Below are 22,957 nucleotides of genomic sequence, written 5' to 3'. Positions count from 1 at the left end.
TCTTGAAGAAGTCACTTGGATGAGTGATCAAACGTTTCTCCCACTGAAAATGCTACATCCAGATGAACTGAATCAACTTTTGGGGATGTTACAGGCAGTGTAATGTTCTCCACGGCTTCTCTAGACTCCTTCTAGCACATGTGCTCAGGGTGAACCTGTCGACAATCGACTACCTCACCAACAGACCACAGAACGATCTGGAATATGCGCCATATTCCGACTCCATATGTGAGTTCCTGTGCAGCTCCTTCAGCAGTAAACTGTTACAGCCACGGTGTACGACTGAGCGCTATCGTAGGGCCTCCGTCCCGGCAGCAGTCAGGCTGTACAGATAAATACATTCATATTATGATCATTCTCACTGTACTTTATGTATATATTAAAAGGAAAATCTTTGTGTATTTTAATGTATATAGTAACCCATGTGTATATAGTATAGTATTTTCCGTTTTTTGTATTTCCAGCCTATTTTTTTATTTGTTTTTTATTGTTTTCTAATGCATCTCTAATTCACCTTTTCTTCTTGTCCCTTGCGCTGCTGTAACAAGTGAATTTCCCCAGTGTGGGATTAAATAAAGTCTATGTCTAACATAAATATAGAGAAATGGAAACATGGATTTATTACTCCGATGTATCAGCAACTTGGGGTTGTCCTCTTGCCCAAGAATTTTTGGCATGCAGACTGGGGCTACCATTGAACCACCGATCTTCGGATTATTTAAATGACCTGCTCCACCAGGTGGAGCTGCTGAGCTACAAAATGGAAATGATTCACTGAAATTTCTATTCTTGTTCAAAATAGAACTAGCCAGTTGTACAGTGTAAAACAGCTTTGGCATTACTTGAATAGGTGGCATTTCTTTTTTTGATACTTTTGGAGTAAGCTCTTGCTCTTGTTCTTTTTGTCTTTTCCCCCATTAGGCGTGATCTACACCACTGATATGTTGGACCGAGAGAGCAAGGACTCCTATTGGCTAACAGTTTATGCCACCGACCACGGTGTGGTTCCTCAGTTCACCAGTATTGACGTATTTATCCAGGTGGAGGATGTTAATGACAACGCCCCGTTGACTTCTGAACCTCTGTACCGAACCTCAGTGCCTGAGAATTCTCCACGTGATGTTTCTGTAATCCAGATCGAAGCTCAAGATCCTGATGCCACACTCTCCACTACTGCTGAGAGGCTCAACTACCGCATTATTAGTGGAAATCCACAGAATTTCTTCACCATCAATACCCGCACTGGTGAGAAAGCATGTGTGCATCTTTCATCAAAAAGGTAGTGCTATATGTTAACATAAGCAAATCTAATTAGAAACCAGGAGTTGTAATTATAGGTTTGAATTTTTTTCAGTAATAAATTATCTTTCTTTTGTCTGCTGTGCATAACAAGTAGCAGTAGCACTTACTACTTGGTAATAAAGTGATAATAGCAGGGTAACAAGGCAGAAACAAGAACCTAATAATATGGTAAAGTTATTACCACTAATTTACAAAGCAGTAACCAATTAATGTGACGAAATGTTTCTCCCACTGAAAACGCTATGTCCAGATGAACAGAATCAACCTTTAGGGATTTACTTAGTTGGATGATTGAGCATGCATCAAGACATCCAAGTAATTTAATCGTAACAACAACTGTTACAATTGAGTAGAACTATACTGAAATTCATGTAATTGGATAATAGACCCCCAAAACTGGGTGTAATAATGTGAAAATAAAAACATCCCCATGAGGCAAAACCAATTAGTAGTAGGTCTCTCAAAGTCCACCATCATCTCCACTGTCTTGAGCAGGGTCAGCTCCAGGTATGACATGTTCCGTTTTTTCTTAAGGAAGTACAGGAGAATGTCTATGGTTTTAAAGATTTAATTTGCTTCAGCAATTGAAATTACGAGTTTACAGCACTGGACCTCGGTGTGAAATCAGCCACCTGCCTCACATGAAGGATGACCTTCAGTTTGGGCTATACAGTGTTATACCACCACAATAACAAGTATTATTATGACTACTTCCGGAAGCGGCATGGCGGTCCCTCTGTCTCCCTGCGAATCTTCTTCTCTCTCCGTTCACTTCTGACCTCGCCTGATATCTGCTCCTTTCCTGGAATAGAACAGAGAAGATGCCTCCATGCCTATACTTGATTATTAATATTATCCTACTGATTCTATTTATCTATTCTATTTATTCTATACTGTTTAAGTTTGGGACATTCTGTTCGGACGCCCTTGGCCCAGAAAATATCATCCTGACTGTTAACCAGTTATGATGTGTAAGCATGTTCTGGACCAGACAGATCGTGGACTCATGGATGTCTCTGTCATCCATGAACTTAAAGAGTTTCACAGATTATTCTCCTGAGGTGCATTCATTAGTGTAGAGGGAGAAGAGCAGTGAGGAGAAAACATACCCCTGGGGGAGGCCGGTGCTGATGGTCTTTGTGGGATGTGATGCTTTTTCAGTGCTCACCTGCTGCTGCTTGCTTGTAGTCATTTAACCCTTTGATGGTGGACTTCTTTAAGATCAAGATGACAGTGGAGCGTTTGAAGCAGGAGAGGACTTCACACAGCTCCAGAGATCTGTTAAAGATGGGGGCCAGTTGGTTGGCACAGACTTTCAGATAGGAGGGGAACACACCATCAGGTCCTGGAGCCTTTCTAGTCTTCTGTCTCTGGAAGAGCAGACACGCATTCTCCTCAAGGATCTTTAATGCAGGTCAGGGGTCAGAGGGGAGGGGGATGAGGGCTGCAAGTACTTTTTTTGTGTAGGCATTAGGTGAGGGTGAGCAGGTGGGAGGTGTGAATGATTGTCTTTCAAATCTGCAGTAGAAGGTGTCAAGGATGTTAGCTATTTGGCTTCTCTTCAGGGTGCTGGGATGGACTCCTGTAGCTGGGGATGTGCTGCAGGCCTCTGCAAACTGGTGTAGGGTTGTTGGCTGAGAAGCTGTTTTTTAGCTTCTCCCTTTAGTTCCTCCTACCCTGATCTTCTTGCTCAGCTCATTTCTGGCCTGCTTGTACAGGGCCCAGCCCCTGCTGCTGTAGGTCTCCTCCTTGGTCCTCCTTGGCGCAGCTTCTTCAGAATTGGAGTGAACCATGGTTTGTTATTCTTGTATGTGCAAAAGGTCTTAGTCTACCCACACAAGTCTACACAAAAACTTATGTATGATGTCAGTTTGTTCATTCAAATTGGAAGTTGCAGCTTCAAAAACACTCCAGTCTGTGCAGTCAAGGCAGGACTGTAATTATTCCCAAGTGCTTGGTCCACTTCTTCATAGTTTTAAGTTAAATTCTTCATAGTTTTTAAAATAATTAAAAGTATTAGTCATTGTATTGCCATGTAGATATATCATAGACAGATCACTGAAAAGTATAGCCGTAATGAGAGGAAAGATGAAAGCATAAGCCAAAACAAGTCAAAGCTGGCCGACAGTTTGAACTGACTGAACTAGCCTTCATTCAAGTCCGCCCTTACTTCCACGTTTTTCCGGTTGCCAGCACCACGGCGTGAAAACTTTACAATGGACCCAGAAATGTCGCTCCATTTTTTGTACATTTTTAATTCTCGAGGAGCTAGAAAAACTTTATTGTCATCGCCGACATGTTTTGTACCTTAAGCTGATCAGAGACAATCATATCCAGGTAAAATAATTTCCTTTAATCTACACGCATTTAGGAATTACTAGGTTTTTTTTAACTAGGAGGATCCCAGTCCTGATTTTTGTTGATGTATTATAAATATTCTTGTTTTATTGCTTTTGTTATTTACTTCATTTTCATTATATAAATATCCATTAAAATTTGTTCAACGTTAGCGTTATGTTCATACATGTTAAAAATACCTGTAAATAAAATGAGTTCAGTGACAATTACTGTTTGTTTTAATTTATTCATGACATAAAACTAAAAAAAAACTAATGCAACACATATAACAACGTAACAAATATATCCAAATAAATAAATTTCCTAATGCATAACTCATTTTGGAACTAATCTTTCAAGTATTGAAAACAGTCTGTCCATCCTTTCCCTGCTGTCTTGCGCTCTCCTGTCCTCAGCCTCTCTCTGCTGCCTCATGTCCTCTCTGATAAGGTCTAGTAGCTCACCATCCCTGTCTCTTTTCCTATTTCTCCCTGTTCTGGGTGGCTGTCCCCCTTCCTCATCGCTTTCGTTTTGGTCACCCGCTGCTACGCTTGGCCCTGGAGTGTCCTTAGGGAGAGAGGAAATTAGGACAGGAGGCAAATAAATACAACACAACAACTCTTAGTAATTGTACATTTATTAACGTGTGTTCTTAAGAATTATCTTCTTGATAACACACATAAATACTTTGTATTTCTTTTTAAGTTACCCCATTTCTTTCTGGCCTCCAAGGAGGTGACTTTCCCCCACAGGCCCATCTTCTCCAGAATTGTCCTGATCACACACAAACAATAAGAGAAGAGAGAAAACTATGGCAACTATGTTAATCCCTAAATCCAAAAGTTTTCACAGCAGAACATAAGAGGAATATCGTCTGGACATCACAGGTTCAGTACAGCATGAGGGTTAATAAAACCGTACTCATATGAATATGATGTGTAAATTGATTTATTCTTGTACCTCCATGCCACAATGGCCGAATTCTTCACCCCAGTGAAGAGGTGATCATTTTCTCCTCTCATTTTAATAAATTGAGCTGTTTGAGTTTTGTTCCCTAAAACATATCACCAAAAGGTTAATTCGGAAAAATCTAAATTTGCTGCAGGTAAGCAGCAATATATGAAAAAGTGCGGGACCCACCATACAAGCTAGTTTAAGGGCAATTTTTACGAAAATTATTTTAATTAAAAAATAACCATAAGCAAATACCCAAAGCCTAACAACACAACTGCTACAAATATATAACTTTTGTACCACCAGATTTTCATATACTTTAAAAGTGTATTCCTCTCCTGCATTACCTCCCGCTTTGTCCGCAATTGTTATGAGAAAAATTCTGCTGTGTGACCCACAATGAATCATGGGATATGGTAGGCCACCAAGGATACACCCGACCCATCCTTCAAATCTGGGACAGCCTTCGTCGCATCACTGTGACGTAATTGCCCAAAATTGCGGCCCACAAATGCTACCCCTGAATTTGGACACAGCATATGACTATATTAGAGAGTTGTTTTGATACAGAAGGAATCAGGGCTAGAAGATAAGCCAGGTATCATAATGTAGGCATGAAGGAGACCTGTCTTCTGCTATAATTTGCTTTGACGATCCACATAAGCCATCTGGTGGAATACCACCAGGCATACCACCCTTTAGAGTTGACCCAAAACGTATAAAATGACATTAATGGCATAACTGCATTAACGCGGCAAATCTCAGCACTAATTTTTAAGTTATCTCCAGTGAATTATCAGCAAACAGATTGTACATTTCCTAAATTCTTGTTTGATAGTTTAATTGTTGTCTACTGTTTATTTCTCAGGTCTGATCACCACAACCTCCAGGAAACTGGACCGTGAACAACAAACAGAGCATATTTTAGAGGTAAGGAAAGATTTGTAGCTTTAGAGATTTAGAGATGAATGTTCAGCACCTGCAAGGTGCAAGGCTCCAAGGTGGTTGGTGCCAGTTAGGGTGGTAACCTCCAAAGCAGATGGTGGACAGGGAGCCATCAGGCTGAAAAAAGAGTCCGTCGGACTTGATTAGCCTGCAGGACTTCAAAATCAGCCAATGGGTGCCAGCAGGCCAAGTGGAACACAGCTTGAGCAGTGGCTGAAGCAAAAACTTGGTTATGGGAAGAGTTTAGTGAGGCCATGGAACAAGACTGTCAGACTGCCTAGAAGTTAGTGCCAATTTCAACTGAGGTGATGAAAGGCTCTAAGTGTTGTAGGGTTGTATTAATTGACATGTCTCTACAATGTCGCATGAAAATCTCTGTTGGTACACTAGATTGGCAGACTGGTTTGGTGGTTCCCATCTTTAAGGAAGAGGACCGGCGTGTGAGCTCAAACTATGGCGAGGTTTCACTCCTCAGTCTCCCCAGGAAAGCCTTACAAGGGGGCTGGAAAGGAGAGTCCATCTCTTAGTTGAACCTTGGATACAGGAGGAAAAATGTGTTTTTGTCCTGGGTACAGAACACTGTAACAGCTTTTTACCAGCTCGAGGATATCTGAGGATGTGTGGGAGCTTGCCCAACCAGTCTACCTGTGTTTTGTGGACGTGGAGAAGGCATTCTTCCGTCAGAATATTATGTGGGAGGTGCCTCTGGAGTATGGGTTGTCTGGCCTGTTGCTGCGGGGCATTCGGATCTTATTTAACCAAGAGCTAGATCTGCATTGATGGCAATAAGTCAGACTTGTTTCCAGTGGGTGTTGGACTCCAGCTTGCACTGAAGTGGTTCATAGCTGAGTGTGATGCGGTGGGAATGAGAATAAGCACCTCTAAGTCTGAGGTCATGGTCTTTAGCTGGAAAAGGATAGAGTGCCCACTCCAGGTAAGAGATGAGTTGCTGCCCCAAGTGGAGGAATTTAAGTATCTTGGGGTCTTGTTTACAAGTGAGGGGAGAGGGGAGCAGGAAATCAACAGACTGATTGAGGCTGTGGCTGGAGTGATGCAGATGCTGTACTGGTCTGTAGTGGTAAAGAGAGAGCTGAAAGTACAAGGCCAATCCCAAAAGTAAGGTCTCTTATTTTTTTAGAAATACAAACAACTGTTTATTTCCCATAATATTTACATCATTTTAAAGCTTGAAGACTTATCTATTTGTCTACATAATCGCCATTTCGGTTGATGAATTTTTGTAGAAGCTGTGGCAGTTTTACAATGCCCATGTCATGCCTGCTCGCTGCTGCAGAATCGCCTTCTGAACAAATGTTCTTTCAACTTTGCGAACAGGTGGTAGTCACTGGGTGCGAAGTCCGAACTGTAGGGTGGGTGGGTGGGTGATGAAGTTTTGCAGGAGAGCGACAGTTTGACGGGTGATGTGTGGACACGCGGTGTCGTGGAGAGTGCTTGGACTGTAGGAATAAGCCAGAGTACCTGGAGAGAACCCACGCAAACGCAGGGAGAACATCCAAACTCCACACTGAATGACACCGGGCTGATGGTGGAATTGACACCAAAGGAAGGACCGTCTTGTTGTGAGGCAACAGTGCTAATCTCTGCGCCACTGTGCTGCCACAAATTGCATTATCGTTAAATTAAAAATTAATATTTTTAAAACCTGTAATTTAAAAGCGTGATTGATGTTGGAACAAATGAATTCTTAAGGCAATTCAGCCTGTATTTTGGGACTCTATATCCTCTGCTGGAAGGCAAGAGCCCATATGAAGGACATGCAGTGCGTCTGACAGAACCCTCTGGGCCTGTCTGATTACCGACTGGTCATAAATGGAGGGGTGGGAAAGATTTTCAGTCCTCCCAGTCACCTTCATGGCAGACCGCACCAGACACAGCAGATTAGATTTTGCATGCACAGAGGGATTGCCATACCATGATGATATGCCACACCCTATGATGCTTTCCAGTACAGCCTGATAGAATTTTCTGATTATGTCAAGTGAAGTCAATTTTTTTTTCTCTTTTTCAAACACCTTTAGTCTGTGTTAAAAACAAAAAAACAAACTAACAAACAAACAAAAAACAAAAAACAAAAAACAAAACGAGAACACATCATGGTCATTGCAACTGAATAGATAATCAAGTTGAATCCCAAGATAAATTTAGGATTTAATATGATTGATTTTTTCATTATGGATAAGCACTGGGTTGTGGTCTCCTACTGCTTGGGGGTCCAGCACCATCTCCTTAGTAGACTCGATGGTTATCATCACATTGTGATGTTACGTCCAGTAAGGGTATGAGAATTACACTATTGAATTGTATGTTCTTTCTTTCACTGACATCCAGTTGTTGACTGTTAGCCTACTTCAAAATGTATTGCATTGAGTTAAAATACACATGGAACTTTAGGATTTTCTCAACCTTTGTTTGAGGACAATTTTCCCTAACTGGAGCTCCTTAAATTGTAATTGAAATGCTACCCATAATAATGAGTGTGGCTTGGTGTGAGTAATGCTTTGTCCTGTAGTCCATATCAGCTCTTTGGTCTGCAATACCAGATTATTCACTGAGCACTATCCTGATAGCTGAAGAGGAGTTGCTATGGCGATAACATCTTCAGTAGACTGTTTAGCGCTATTTCTGTTCTGCTAGATTGCACCTGCTCTACGTACTTGCCTGCACAAAGTGCAGTATAGTGAGTCAGGATGTTTGATTAGAAGCCAAGAACGAAAAATTTGGGTTGTTCTTTGTAAATATTTCAAACTATGTAATAATGACTGCATATTAGATATTTTGTCCCAACAATGCTTTATCTAAGCATTGTTTGCTTTATCTAAGCATTGTTTGGACCTCTTCTAAATTTCACTCTGGCAATCACTTAATTTTAAAACTAACTATTGGTCTCATAAAACTGCACTTTGTAATAAATGTTTGAGGGACAATCTCTACTAGAACAGCATGGTTGCTTATGTGTCATGAAAGATCAAGTTTGTGATTAGGAACACTGTATATATTTTTGAACAAGCCTTTCTGCCCATACAGGTGTTGGTGTCAGATGGTGGCCCTAATCCCAAGCAAAGTACTGTTTGGGTGATAGTTCAAGTCCTGGATGAAAACGACAACAAGCCCATATTTCCTGAGAAGGTGTATCAAGTCAAACTTCCAGAGAGGGAGCGTAGAAAGAAGGGAGAACCAATCTATCGGGTGTTTGCCTATGACCGTGATGATGGGCCAAACTGTGACCTCTCCTACAGCATTGTGGATGGCAATGAGGATGGGAAGTTCTTCATCGACCCCAAGACAGCAGTGGTATCTTCACGCAAGGCCTTCAGTGCAGGGAGCTACGACATCCTGACGGTATGGATTTTTTTTTTAATTTATTAAACATGTCTGCTCTGTGAGTTCAAGAACATTTAAGTTGTATTTTCTAAACTCCAAATCATAAATTAATCGTTTAGTCTTTGCTGTGAAGGACCTTTTGGATCTGGAGAACATATTCTCTGAATCTAGGGAATGTGTGTCAAAGATTCTATGTGTGTTTACTTTTGTTTTTCTTGATGATCTTGATTTTAGGAAATGCTCTTTAAAGATATATTTCTTCATCGTTAAGGTTGCCTGAACGGCACTCAAAATAACAGAGTTTGGTGCTTATTTAATTGATGCACACTGATTTTAGTTTTGTTATCTTCGCTTCTGACAAAAGAATAGCTCAAAACTGTCTCAAAAGTACTTCTGATCAAACTAACCCTACAGCAGGAACTGGTTGAAGCTAATATTTATCTTATTGTTACCATTTTTATATTTAGCAATTTATATTTAGTATATTTATAAACTTTATAAAATTTTTATAGCTTATATACACCAAAATGTTTGACACAGTCTTCTAAACTTAGGAACGTAGGAAATTTTATGTTTGTTCGATTATTTCTTTGTTGTAATAGTGCTTCTTGACAATATTTCTTATACCATTGGAAATCCTGTTTATTTTCCTTTAAATAATGAATATTTAAGTGAAAAACTGAATATGAATGTGAAAGACTTGCCAAATCTTATCTCCCAATGCCAAACAGTTAATTCTGCTATTTACTTTTGTTTTGAGCTTCTTGTATTCCACATGCTGATAATCAGGTGCCTGATTGGGCCTGCATGGGCCCTGCTATAGTTCCACACAGTTGCAGTGTATAGTTGCACAACTGATCACAGATCAGTTGCTCGCATGCGTCAACCGACATGCTGCCAGTTTTAGTTGCTTCTGCTTTTTACATAATTTTCTTAGAGATTAATAAAGTTTATTCTGATGACTTGACACCTGCTCCAAGCATGCTATATTTGACTGTGTTCCACAAAACCAAGTTGCAGCACCACAACAAAGGGTGTGCTGACAGGGTGTTTCGTTACCCTGTCAGCACTTAGGAACCGTAGGGTGTCTTCTACAAATTTGCGATCAAGGTTTTCAAGATGAAATGGCTGATGGTTTTCTACCCAGACAATTCAGAACAGATTGTGCACAGTAATCTCTGGTCTCATAGGGCTGTCAGGATGCCTGTCATGACTGCCCTTCACTGTCAGGTCTGTCTGGCGTCATGTCATCAACATCTGCACTGGAAGCTGAACATGTGAAAGAATGTTATATGCAGCGCTGAGTCCAGATTCTGCCTATGGCAGTTGGATCATAGTATCAAAGTGTGGAGAAGACGCAAAGAATACTATCCCAATTGCTGCAGTCATAGGGTAACATCTTTTGGTGGAGGCAGTGTGATGTGTGGGGTGGCATCTCCTTCACTAGAAAAAGAAGGCTTCTCAATACTGGAGGAAAACTCAGAGAGAGAAGATGAGATTCTGCAGCCAGTGGCAATCCCATATATCTACACTCTGGAACTGAACTCCCCAACGGAGCAGGGTTTGTCAGAGACTACCTCCATTATTTGGGAGTGGAGAAGATGGAAAGGCCTCCCTGCAGTCTTGATCTCAACCCCACTGAACACTTGTGGAATCATCTTGGGCATGCTCTGCCAGAGTTACCAACCCAACCACACTGGATGGCTAGGGAAAAATGCTGATTGAAGAATGGGATGCTATCTCACAGCAGTGTGTGGCCAGCATGAGAATGAGGTGCCAGGCTCTTGTGGCTGTGTGTGGTTTTTCTACATGCTACTGAGTCCCCATGAATAAATTGTTAAATTGCCAATATGTATGGTTTCTTCAGACTTCAATCATTTAATCTAATAAACAATGCCAAACAGTGACAAACAAGTCGATAGCAGAAAAAGCTGTTTGGATGTGACAGAAATGATTTGTAAAGTTTTTCAAGGGCACAACCCATATACTCAACTCTGCTCCTAAACCCACAAATGCATTTTCCTTACAAATGTGGCAAGGGGAAATAAATATGCTTTCCGATGCCTGTTTATTGTGACCATGGCAAGAAGCGTTGTTACAATGAAGAAATAATCAACCAGCATACCAAAACAAATAAGAAAATCTAAGTTTTCAACTTGTGGAAGGTCTGTATTTGATGCCAGTTAAAAATCAAAAACACCAAACACGTTAACATTTAAAGTGGTGAATACTGTGGACTTCAAGAATGGTGTGATATAGTTGTGGGGTTTATTGTATCATAGCATATGGAAATATTTTTAGTCTGCAAAAGACCCTTTGCCTTTCTTTACCTCCATGTTCAGATCAAAGCAACAGACAATGGGCGTCCTCAGAAATCCTCCACAGCGCGACTGCACATCGAGTGGATCCGCCGACCACCTGGTCTCACTCTACCGCTGATTTTTGATGAACCATTCTACAATTTCACTGTGATGGAGAATGACAGGGTGGCTGAGATTGTGGGTGTGGTATCTGTGCAGCAGAGCTCCACCCCTTTGTGGTTTGACATCACAGGTAAAATGCCCCTGTAATGGAGTATGCTTCGTAAACCACTTGAGGGTTTTGTTGTGTAAGGAAGGGTGTGCTCAGGTTTGTGCATGTTGTGTTGGTATAAATGAGGTATAGCTCAGACACGGTGGCCTGCATGGTATGCTCTCCCCATCCCAGTACCATAGTGACAGCTTCTCAGATCCCAATTCAAGTAATCTGTTGGTAGTCTAATATGAATTAAGGATCAAACTGAAACTAGGTACATTTGTTTATTTTTCTCTCTTTATTTAAAAAAAAAAGGATTGTTTCATTAAAGTATTCACAGCTATATTTACTAAGCAGGGCAATTTAATATTATGGTGTTATCACAAAAAACTCAACTGGAGTGTCAACTGGAGGGGAGTGATCAACCAAAACTGTGTTAATTAATAAACAGTTTAGCCAAGTTCATTGCAGTAACAACCCGCATTGTGTCAGAAGCAAGCAAATTACCAGATCAAAAACAATTAGACTTTAGAGAGTGAGTAATGTATTTAAAAGAACAAACAAAAAAAGACAGTATTTGTACTCTGACAGGTCTCCAGCTGTGATGTATTGTTGGCTCCAATCAGCCCAAAATATATAGATAAATGGGACAGGGGATGACAGACATTCCCACAATACACTTTTTTTTAGTCAGTGTGCATTAACCTGGAGATACCTTCTGACTTGTGCTTCTGGCTCTCCTTAGCTCTGCCTGTCTTTGTATTTTTTTCTCCATTTTCTGTCCATGTCACTCTCACTTCAAAGACATTTTTCTCACTTCATTTGTGTGTAATGATGGTTTCTCATAGTCTGAAACTTAAAAAAATGTGTTTTAGTTATTTAGGAAACAATATGAAAAAGGTAAACATTTTATTTTTAAGAAAAGAGGATAAAACGTAATCAGAATATTTAGCATTAGAGCAGCACAGGTAAGTCAACTGAAAGACAATGTAGTGTATGTGATCATCACTTGTAAGTTTGGCGGAAGACACAGACCAGGAATCCCAGCTGATGATGCAATTAAAAACAACTGCACTTTATGTTATTTTCAATGTACATTATTTTAACTTCACTAACTTCAAGCAAAAATGCATTTTCTGATGGATAAACTACACGCATAAAGTATACAATTTTGCCCCAAGTGATCATCCAGTAAACCTTTCAGCTAGGAAGAGGAAAACCCCTGCTCAGCTCTAGTCAGTCTGCTAGTGAAATTTGCCCCCTTAGTGATGCTATCACCAGCATCACAAGATATCCTATCCCTCATCTCTATTTGCCCTTAATTTCTTTTATCCCCATATTTGTCACACTTAGGTCATCAAAATACATGTTAATATCAGACAGAGACTGGGTTAAAAGCCTTACAATTTGCTTTGTAACTATTTTCAGACTGATAGATGTCAATGGCTTTATTCTCAACTGTTTCTTCAGATAGTGGTATGATGTGTTGCTACTTGAGACCTTACCGTACATCACTTTGTTGGACAGGTTCTGTTTAACTTCTGTGCTTGATACATCAGTAATCAGACCTGAGTGTGTCTAGTGAAACTGAACTCAGTGTGGCACAGGAATGTCGGACCTGACCACATAGTTTGCTCTTTTTAGCACTTTTTATTCAGTTGCTGTTCTCACAACAGTCTGTTGCAGCTTTTCAGCTACACCCCACACAACAACCTCAACCTCAGGTCCCAGCATGTCTTATGCATGGGAGGCGTGATGAACTGATGGAGCTCCGGTGCGTCAGCCTCCCCTGCAGCCATACCATAAACCATGCCCCGCCACACTGTGGTTAATGATAGTTAATTCATGATTTAACAAGGGAGGCAATTAGTTTTTCACACAGAGCCAGGTAGGTTTGGGTGCCATATAATTTCATTATGGATTAATAAAGTATTCTGATTCTGATGGCCTCAATAAATGCAATCATCATTTAGTGACAAATATGCAAAAGAATAAGGAATCAGGATAAAGGCAAATACTTTTGCACAGCACTGTATAAACTTAGATAGTTATTCTCCTTTCTTTTTGTCCTCCCCCTGGAGGCTCTCTGACCTTTCTGTCTCACCTCATCTTTCCTGTCTCTTCTCAATGCTTCATGCTCATAAGGTCCCAGGTCTTTCCGTGAGATGTTCTATATTCTGCAGAGCACTTGTGGCAGGAACTGTTCCTCAGAAGGTATCTCCCTTCCACTACTGCTATTATCTGCCTTCTCAATACCCTATTTTCTTTATTTTTCTGTCATTTTCCCTTATTATTTTATTTTGTTTTTTGCACCAATGATGCACCTCTCTGCATGTCATCTGTGCTTGTGGTGCATGTGCTATAACTGATTAGTTGGATGTGGCTGGTTTTTTCGAGTGTGTGCACGTGTGTATGTGTATCTATCGGTGTATGTGTGAGGCAGAGAAAGAGAGATGGATGGACTGTTGTAGCCAAGGTTAGTTGAAGGGATGCAGGTTTAGTAAAACAATGCAATTTTTGTATCTATAACAATGATAGGTCACCCCAGCAGAAGTTCTGTCTAATGACCTGCTGTTAGCAACAGCTTTACACAGTTCCTTATGAAATTAACATATGCCTTCATGAATCCCTTTTCAAATGCAGGCTTACATATGCATTCAGATCTTCCATTCTGTGCTGGCCTGTTAGCTAAACTAATGGCTGGAGTTGACTCTTGAACAGCAGCACTGAGTCAGAATGGTGCTGTCGGAAATGCAAAACTTCTAGCAGTCTACATAAAGCAAGAGCACCAAACCCCCAGTGTCTAGCAGGCAGAGGTGAACCTAAACATCCTTTACTAAAAATTGCATGAATCCATCTCACAACAAAAAAAGCACTTATTACGTCAAATCATCTCACAGCCAGCAAATGAAATTAAAATTTCCCTAAGGTCTCAGTCACACAGGTCTAGAGACCAGTTGGCAACCCTTGACAACAACAGGTTGTGCAGTTAAAAATGTGTGCTCCCTAACAGAGGTGAGTGGTTGCTGGAGACTGCCACCAGTTTGTAGGTGAAATTGGTTGAAACTTGCACCAAAAAATTATTTTGATTGCTTTGAACACTAGCAAATTACCACAGTCATCTGTGGTTTACTTACTTACTCTGTGGTTGTGAATCTTGAAAAAGTGTGATGGGGTGGCGGTTTAGTTCAGTGGGTAAGCAGGCGCCCATATGCCGTATGGCTGGAGAGCAATAGGCTCAGGTTTGAGTCAGACCTGTGGCCCTTTGCTGCATGTCTTCCCCCCTCTCTCTCTCCCCACTTTCCTTTCCTGTTTGCAGAGGCTAAAAGCCCCCCCCAAAAAGTAGAATAATGTGTACGTGAGATTAAAAAAAAATGTGATTAGCTGGAAACAGAAATATTCAAAGTAAAAGTTGTGTCTTAATGCTGCAACGTTCTTGAAAATATGCAACTTTCACATTGATAGTGAACATTCTCAGGTTCCAGTTTGCTTGTGTCTTTTCACAGATGTAACACTGCTCAGCAAGTAGTTTGCATGTTTTTGGACTGTGTGGGATGTAGCATGTTCCAGTAGTAAATTGGACTGACAGTCTTTTAGAGTGTATTTTAAACTCCTAAATGGACATTTTTGAATTTTTCAATCTCACTTATATTTTACAACCCCCCCCCCCCCATTTTTTATGTTTGCTTGATTGCCTAAAAAATATCAGGGTATTTAAATCAACCTTTTTTCAGGTGAGCTAACCAGGTTAAATTGTACTCTGCAGCCCACTATCCATGATCAGAGCCTTACTTTGGCTAATGAGACTGACCAAAATATTTGACACGGTCCTCTAGGAATCAAGAAAATTTCAAGGTTCAAACTTCTTTATTGTCATTCATCATGAAAAATATGGCAGAATGAGATAAAGTTACTCAGATCTTGAAAAATCTTTAAAAAATGATAGAATAATAAGAAAACAATAACTTTGTATAAATAAAAACCTATTAAATAAATAAATGACCTATTAAATATTAATGGCTTAGTTAATAAGTCCACTAAAAGTGCAGAATGTCAGTTTTGTCTATTCAGAGATGTGGCAGTTCAGCACAGTTTAGCTCACAGTGCGGTACACTGTTGATTTTCTTTCCAAAATCAACAGTTCTTGCCTTAGTTTTCTTAAGGATTTGGTTGTTTGTTCTTACACCAAAGTCCCAGTATGTTCACCTCCTGCCAATAGGCTTGCTTGTGCCCATTAGTGATAAATCCCACCATTGCTGTGTCATCTGCAAACTTCACTATGAGTCTTTTGGCATAGTGAAGCTTTGAGAGAGACCTGGGGAAGCAGGAAGTGAATGAAGGAAGGAAGTGAATTATTTTTGGATTTGTGGTTTTTTGGTGGGGATTTTTGAACCAGTGTACAACAGGGAGAGACAGGGAGCAAGTCAGAAGGCATTCTGCCTCTTTCTAAATGAAAACCATATAGAATAATCTTACATACCTTATGTTTTTATTTTACAAGTTCATAATCACTTTTACCTCCAGATAAAAGGAACGTACCTCCCAGCCCATTGTTGCGTCAGTGGGCTAGTTTCAGTGTACTGTACAATATAAAGCGCCTTAAGGCGACTTTTGTTGTGATTTGGCGCTATATAAATAAAATTGAATTGAATTGAATTCAGTCATTATGCAATGTACTGTTTATAAGGTTGGGGAAACCAGCAGTCAGCTGAGACTGAAGAAGTCACTTGGATGAGTGACGAAATGTTTTTCCCACTGAAAATGCTACGTCCAGATAAACAGAATCAGCCTTTTGGGATTTACTTACCTGGATGATTGAGCGAGCATCAAGACATCTTCAATGCACCACAATGGTAGCCTGATACCAGACAGAATTGTCACATGAACAGAAGCTGTCAACTCAGCTGTATAGAGTGGGGAATCATAATGAAGCAGTTCATTTTAAATTGTAGATTTAAGCTGTTCTTCATATTTTGGGCCACCAGATGCCACAAAAGAGGACTGTGGTGAAAAGCTTTGAGTAATTAACCCTTTTTTCAATATAGGCTTCAATGCTCCATAAAGCTTCATTTGGCCATTAATACTAACTGGAGTGAACTAAAGGTGAGCCATTTCTAATGGCTGATGGCAAAGTGCTTGTCCATAGGGGTTTTCTGATTGTATTATATAACTGTATTATTCTAAGATCCTTTTCCTTGCCATATAAAGCACCTTGAGGTGACTGTTTTTGTGATTTGGCACTATATAAATTGAATTAATTTGATAAATAAACAATAACAACAAAAAACTAGAATACTAGAATGATACTCCTCCCTTTCCCCCAACACAGATTCAGCTACTCTGTCCCATCTATTTCTTTGTCATACCTGCATCTCTCCATTCCTTTCTTTTTTCCCACTGGTCTTTTGCTTAGCCTCTTCATACCTACATTCACCCGTTCACCACCGGCTTGCTATTGTTCTGACTTTACTCGTTTTTTAAATCTATTTTTCATTCCCATTTAACCCCTTCTTGGGGTAAAAGAGACAATATACAACAAATGAACAAAGCTGAGGGTCATTCAATACACATCATAATTATTAAAAATGAGAATTAAATAAATACATCTGTCAACAAATTATAAGCGTTTAATATAATACTAATTAATACTGTTCACCTTTCTCTTCATCATTTTCTCTCTTTGGATTGCAATTTGATTGTTATTTGTGCCATTTCTTCTATTTTAATCTGGCTGTTTGCACAATGGAGGGATGGCCTGAGGACTAGCAAACCTTCCTTAGAATCCAGCCACTCTGCCAGTCTTTTTGCCACTGAGGCAAGAGAATGTGACAGCAGTGCCACTGCCATCTCCCTCACTCTCCCCAGACTGAGTGAGATGTTCCTTCTGATGTAACATCAATAATTTTGATTACACTTTTTATCTCTTTGTGGTAAAATAGTTAAATAGAGGAAGAGTTATCTAGTCTCCTATTAAACTAACACTTCATTCTTGATGAATGGAGCAGGATGGTGACTAAGTAGGATTAACCAGAGAGAGAACAGGAGTGAGGGTGTCTTTAATCACTCCACCACTGTCAACAACTTGATACAGTTTATGCCGTCCAGAAACATCGCCACTGCATTAGTCATTCGGAGGATTGATTCCATACCTCCATACCCAACCAACTCACCCACAGGCGGGTTATAATCTCCCACTGAGGAGCTGACAGCCAGAACCAGCTTCATGGCATGATTGCAAGTCAGCTGCCCCCATTTCCCAACACCTGAGTCCATTGTGCAAACACCAACTTCACAAAGCAAACAAAAACTAGGAAAAATAGCCAAAAACAAAAATAGGTGAGAAAATTTTGCAATGACACATTCAAGCTGCAGCACACTCTAAGCGAAAGGGAGGGGTACTACCAGCATGGAAAGTGTTTTTGCTTGTTGCTTTATTGTGTTTCTGTGATTTCTGCTTCACATTGGCATTTTATAGCATATGCTGTATATTATATATTATTGTATGTAATCTGTGGTGTATAGGAGTTTGTGATGTGTGTATGTGTGTGATGGAAGAGCTTAAACCTGTCAGCAGCCATCCTTTCCTCCTCTGCACTATCACAAACTCTTAGGCAATGGTCTCCAGTCATGTTCTCTTCCCTTATCCCAACACTGCACTAGTTAATTTACAGATTAAGATTGTACAAAAAACCCCCAGAAAAAACAATTCATGCATTTCAGGACTCAGTAGCGCATGTTTTACATGACTGGAACCCACTGATCCACAAAATAAAATTGTGTGGTTTTTGTGTTTATTCACATATTCATCTCGTGTGCATTCAAAGTAGGTATGATCTGCATTTTTTGGCCATCCTTTCTTGCTTGACATTTGTGCTGTGGTGCAGGTGGGAACAGTGACAGTGTGTTTGATGTAGTGAAGACTGTGGGCACCATCATCATTGCCAAACCTCTTGATGCTGAACAGTGCTCCTTCTACAACATGACAGTGCAGGCTACAGATGGCACCAGCACTGCACATACCCAGGTACCACTTTTCCTTTATTTCAGCATTGCCTACAGTTTGGTACATTTCAACTGATTTTGTAGCACAGTTTTGTAGCAAAACGTGAAAAAAATTTCAAAATGTGGACTTTATTGCCTTTTAAAATTGGAAAATATTCACCGGATAGGAATTGGTACATATGACCAGATAGATAAAAAAGCATGTTTACGGACATGAAAATAATTCAGCTAAATTAATTATATGTAAATTCATGGAACAGAAAGATTGTGTGATACATTGGGGTGGCTGCAGCTCAGGAGATAGAGCAGGACTGTAAATGTGTATGAATGTTAGATAGAAAAAACAAACAAAAAAAGTTAGATAGCATTTAGGTAGAAAAAGCAGAGAAAAAAGTGCTTGTATTAATGGGTATGAATGGGTGAAAGAAACATGTTTTATAAAGTGCTTGGAATGCTCCAGTAGAGTAGAAAAATGCTATATAAGAACCAATCCATTTACCAGAAATGTCCAGTAACACAAACCAGTAGGTTAGAGGTTGTGATTATGTCACCAGTTTCCACTCCCATCATTTTTGTAATGACAAGAAGTGTAAGTTGTAAGAACTTTATTTTACCACTCCACTGGGTTTGCAGAGGATAGGAATGAAAAGAACAATTAGTGTTTCTATTCAGACTGGTCCCCTTATTTAGAAATACCTTCCATAATAATTCTGACATTTGGATTACAATAGACTCCTTAGGCAGGGTGGTAGACGAAAGTGGAGCCCTGGGCCTGTGGATCCTCAGTAATAGATTAGTTTTTTGGGATGTGGAACATCACCTCACTGGTGGGGAAGGAATCTGAGCAAGTGCAGGACGTGGAGTGCTACCGAATAAATATACCTCAGTGTATAGCAAGTGTTCTGGAACCATACTCCTGGAGAATGGCTGGACTGTATCCTTTTCTGGAGTGGCCTGTGGTGAGAGTAGCTGTGTGGGTGTGAGGACACTCACAAGTCCCTGGCTAAAGACCACCATCACATTACCTCTGTGCATGCCCAGAACAATAGTTCAGAATTCCCAGCCTTCTTTGAGTCTTTAGTTAGAGTCTTGAAAGGGGTTCTGCCTGGGGAATTCATAGTTCTCCCAAGAGATTTCTTCGCTCATGTGTGCAAACATGGAGCTGGAAAGGTGTGCTTGGGAGGAATAGCTTGATAAACCAGTGTAGTGTTTTTTTATTGGACTTCCGTCATAGGTATGGGTTGGCCATAAAAAACACCATGTTCGAAAGTGGTGTACTTCAGCGGTCCCCAACCCCCGGGCCTCGGACCGGTACCGGTCCGAGAGTCGTTTGGTATTGGGGCGCGAGAGTTGAGGCTCAGGTGTGAAATGTATGTTTTTCAGGGTTTTTATTGGTTTTCAGCCTTATTTTGTTATCGTTTTTATCGTTAACTCGGTTTTCCTGGGTCTTTTCACGTGTGTTATGAATAAATCTTCTTTTTTTCAGTACCGGTACTAGTTTTATTTTGTTGTATTTATCCGCGACACCTTAAAGGCCGGTCCGTGAAAATATTGTCGGGCATAAACCGGTCTGTGGTGCAAAAAAGGTTTGGGACCACTGGTGTACTTGGTATCATAGCACCTTATGCCAAATGTCAGTGATTTTTTTTTATTTTTTATATATTATCTGATCTGAGGTCATTTGTTTTGGACATTTGGATAAAGAGAAGGAGCTGTCAACTCATCACTATCTAGTGGTGAGTTGGGTCAGTAGGCTGGGAAGAATGCCAGATATACCTGGAAAACAGACTAGGAATGTCTGGTGGAGGCCCGGGTACTTAAGCTCATAGTGTAAATGGTAATTACTTGTGGACAAATCAGCATCTTCCATGCAAACTACAGGTAACTGCAACAATTTTCTATCGACCAAACCAATCCCAAGGAGGTTCTTGGTGCAACACCCCTTCAGACCACAGCCAAAGAATCGTGGTCTGAATGCTTTGTTGTGTCAAACACATTTACTTTCCCAAGAGGAGCACCATAGACTCTCTGTAGGCTTCTCTTGCTAATAAACAGTTTGTACCTTTAAGACCAGCTGTATGCTCAACTCGGTCATCTATAACATCTCAAAGTTTCTAGTTTCGATCCTCAACCCATTGGTAGGCAGCTCTAAACACCACATCCAGAACACCTTGGATTTTGTTGAGAAGGGTGAGCGATGTCATCATGGAGGCGGATGAAACAATGGTCTCGTATGATGTTACATCTCTCTTCACTTGTGTTCCAGTCACTAAAGCAGTGGAGGTAGTTTTTAAGAGATTACAGGATGACCCCAACCTCAGCAACAGGACCACACTTAGCACCAATCAAATGTGTTTGCATTAGGAACTTTGTCTTCATTCCATATATTTCACATACAACGGTCAGTACTACAGGCAGAAACAGGGGTCAGAATCAGAATACTTTAATAATACCTGAGGAAATTATGTGGGTTACAGTTGCTCCAAGACAATAACAGTAACAGACTGAATAAATTATATAATACAATCTCTTACAACGTTTATAAAATATAAGAAATAGCTCTAATACAGTCTTTCTCAAAGTGTGCTACACTCTCCCTGGTGGTACGCGGGAAATCTCCAATTTTTAAAAAAAAAAATTAAATAATATACCATTGTGAGGTATGCAAAGACAACATGAGCATTCCTGAGGCTCTTCTGGGAGCCGGAGTCAACTAGAAAACGTGTCCCTGAGCATGAGTTCTCTATAAAGAGTAGCCTTTTCAGCGGTCGCGGCCGCTACGGAGCGCTGGCAGGTTTGTTTCCCTGCAAAAGCGGCACGGCGCTGTCACAATGATGGTAAAAACACAGCCCTTTTCCATGGTGCCGCGATCCCAGCCACCATCGATGAGTTTGAGGCCCCCGGGAGAATCGGTGGGGGCGCGGGAGATGCCATCGGTGAGTCAGGAACTATCGCCTGGATGCCGAAGCTCCTAGTAGCCAGGAGAATGCGATTCACTTCTTCTGCAAGTGAGTGGTAATCCTTCGCGGCCAGGAGCAGGGAGTTGGCGAGGCGAGCTCGCACCGGCAACTGTCGGAGGAAGACGTGAGTGAAGAGGAATCCACCGTCATCCGTTCCTAGCAAGGACAGCGTGCTCTCCGTGACCTTGAGTCCAGTACCATCACCCAGGCCCGAGAGAGAGAGAAGAGTTTCTCGGCTGCTCTGCATTGGAGAGGGAGTAGCACCACAGCAGCAGCCCTTGCGAGCGGTGTATTTCCCTTGGGTGGGGGGATCCCAGAGGAGGGTCATCACACGGTGGGTGAACAGCGGATCCAGCAAGGCCACCACATGATGGTATTTCGTGTCGTTGGCCGAAACGCCACGAAGAGCAAACTGAGTTTCGACGTGCAAAAACCATGAAGGTCGGTCATGAAGCCAAAAATCTGGCAGCTTAACCGCCACAGCAAAAATTAAAACGTACAGCTCTGCTATCACTTCTGGCACAAATGAACAGTGTTGGGAAGGTTACTTTTAAAATGTATTCCATTACAGATTACAGAATACATGCCCCAAAATGTATTCTGTAACGTATTCCGTTACGTTACTCAATGAGAGTAATGTATTCTGAATACTTTGGATTACTTAATATATTATCATGCTTTTTACAACTACGTGAATGTACCATTGCTGTGTGATTTATTACTATCACTGAAGGTCCGCGGCTCCGAACCGTAGTAAAGGGACCTCTGACTAATACGGCAGGTTCCGTGTCGGGCTCGTAGCCGAAAAATAGCTTTACCATACTTTGTTGTTTGGGTCAACTTTGCTTGCGAGAGACAGAGAGAGGCGTTGAAAGACTGCTCCAACGGAACTTATTGTTTTCGGAGGAAAACACGAACACAATGTACACTCGAGTCTTAATAGCTTACTTACAACTGGGCTCGTCAGGCACTCTTCTTGGCTGCAGTGGTTATTATTATATTTACATACTTCCAGCTCCCGTTTTTGCTCTATGACTGCTCGTACTTTTCCACTATCCTTTTTCTCCCTCCTCTTGCTCACAGACACATAACGTGTATGGCAGTCCATTCTCCCTGCAACATGGACTACACTGCCCATGAGGCTACATTCTTTAGAGATATGCCTGTAGCATTCTGCCTATTAGCTTAGCACAACAACAACAACAACAACAACAACAACAAAAAGGCGCTCTCTCACCCAGGAAACACACAGTCGCAGAGAGAGAGAGAGAGTGTCGCCCTGTAACCATGGCAACCGTGACGCTGCCGCCTGGAACAACAGAACATAGCTGCCAAACAAAACTCAAACAGTCCTGACCCGCCACAATATGAAACAGGAAAGTACCGCCGTGTAATCCATTAATTTCAACAAAGTAACTGTATTCTAAATACCACCTTTTTAAACGGTAACTGTAACGGAATGCAGTTACTCATATTTTGTATTTTAAATACGTAACGGCGGTATATGTATTCCGTTACTCCCCAACACTGCAAATGAAGGGAGAAAACTAAACAGCAGCGGGGTTTGTAGGGTTCCTGAAGTTTGGCTTGCTGGTATATAA

The 22,957-nt window shown here is 40.9% G+C and overlaps 1 protein-coding gene across 7 annotated transcripts in view; it reads left to right on the top strand.

Annotated features, from left to right (window-relative positions):
• fat3a (FAT atypical cadherin 3a) overlaps positions 1–22,957 on the top strand; it is a 183,660-nt gene that overhangs the window by 70,657 nt on the left and 90,046 nt on the right. For 4 of the 7 annotated variants that reach the window (XM_025897979.1, XM_025897977.1, XM_025897976.1 and 1 more), the window contains exons 3-8: positions 922–1,245; positions 5,462–5,523; positions 8,584–8,898; positions 11,223–11,433; positions 13,540–13,608; positions 18,279–18,418. In XM_025897979.1, coding sequence (XP_025753764.1) covers positions 922–1,245; positions 5,462–5,523; positions 8,584–8,898; positions 11,223–11,433; positions 13,540–13,608; positions 18,279–18,418 — 1,121 coding nt within the window. The remainder of the gene's footprint in view (positions 1–921; positions 1,246–5,461; positions 5,524–8,583; positions 8,899–11,222; positions 11,434–13,539; positions 13,609–18,278; positions 18,419–22,957) is intronic. The other 3 variants (XM_013267033.3, XM_025897978.1, XM_019345095.2) reach the window with 1 other exon arrangement.

This window comes from Oreochromis niloticus, linkage group LG14 (genome assembly GCF_001858045.2).
Source record: "Oreochromis niloticus isolate F11D_XX linkage group LG14, O_niloticus_UMD_NMBU, whole genome shotgun sequence".
NCBI lineage: Eukaryota > Metazoa > Chordata > Actinopteri > Cichliformes > Cichlidae > Oreochromis > Oreochromis niloticus.
Note: the sequence above shows the minus strand (reverse complement) of the source record. Positions and strands in the feature narration are given on the sequence as shown.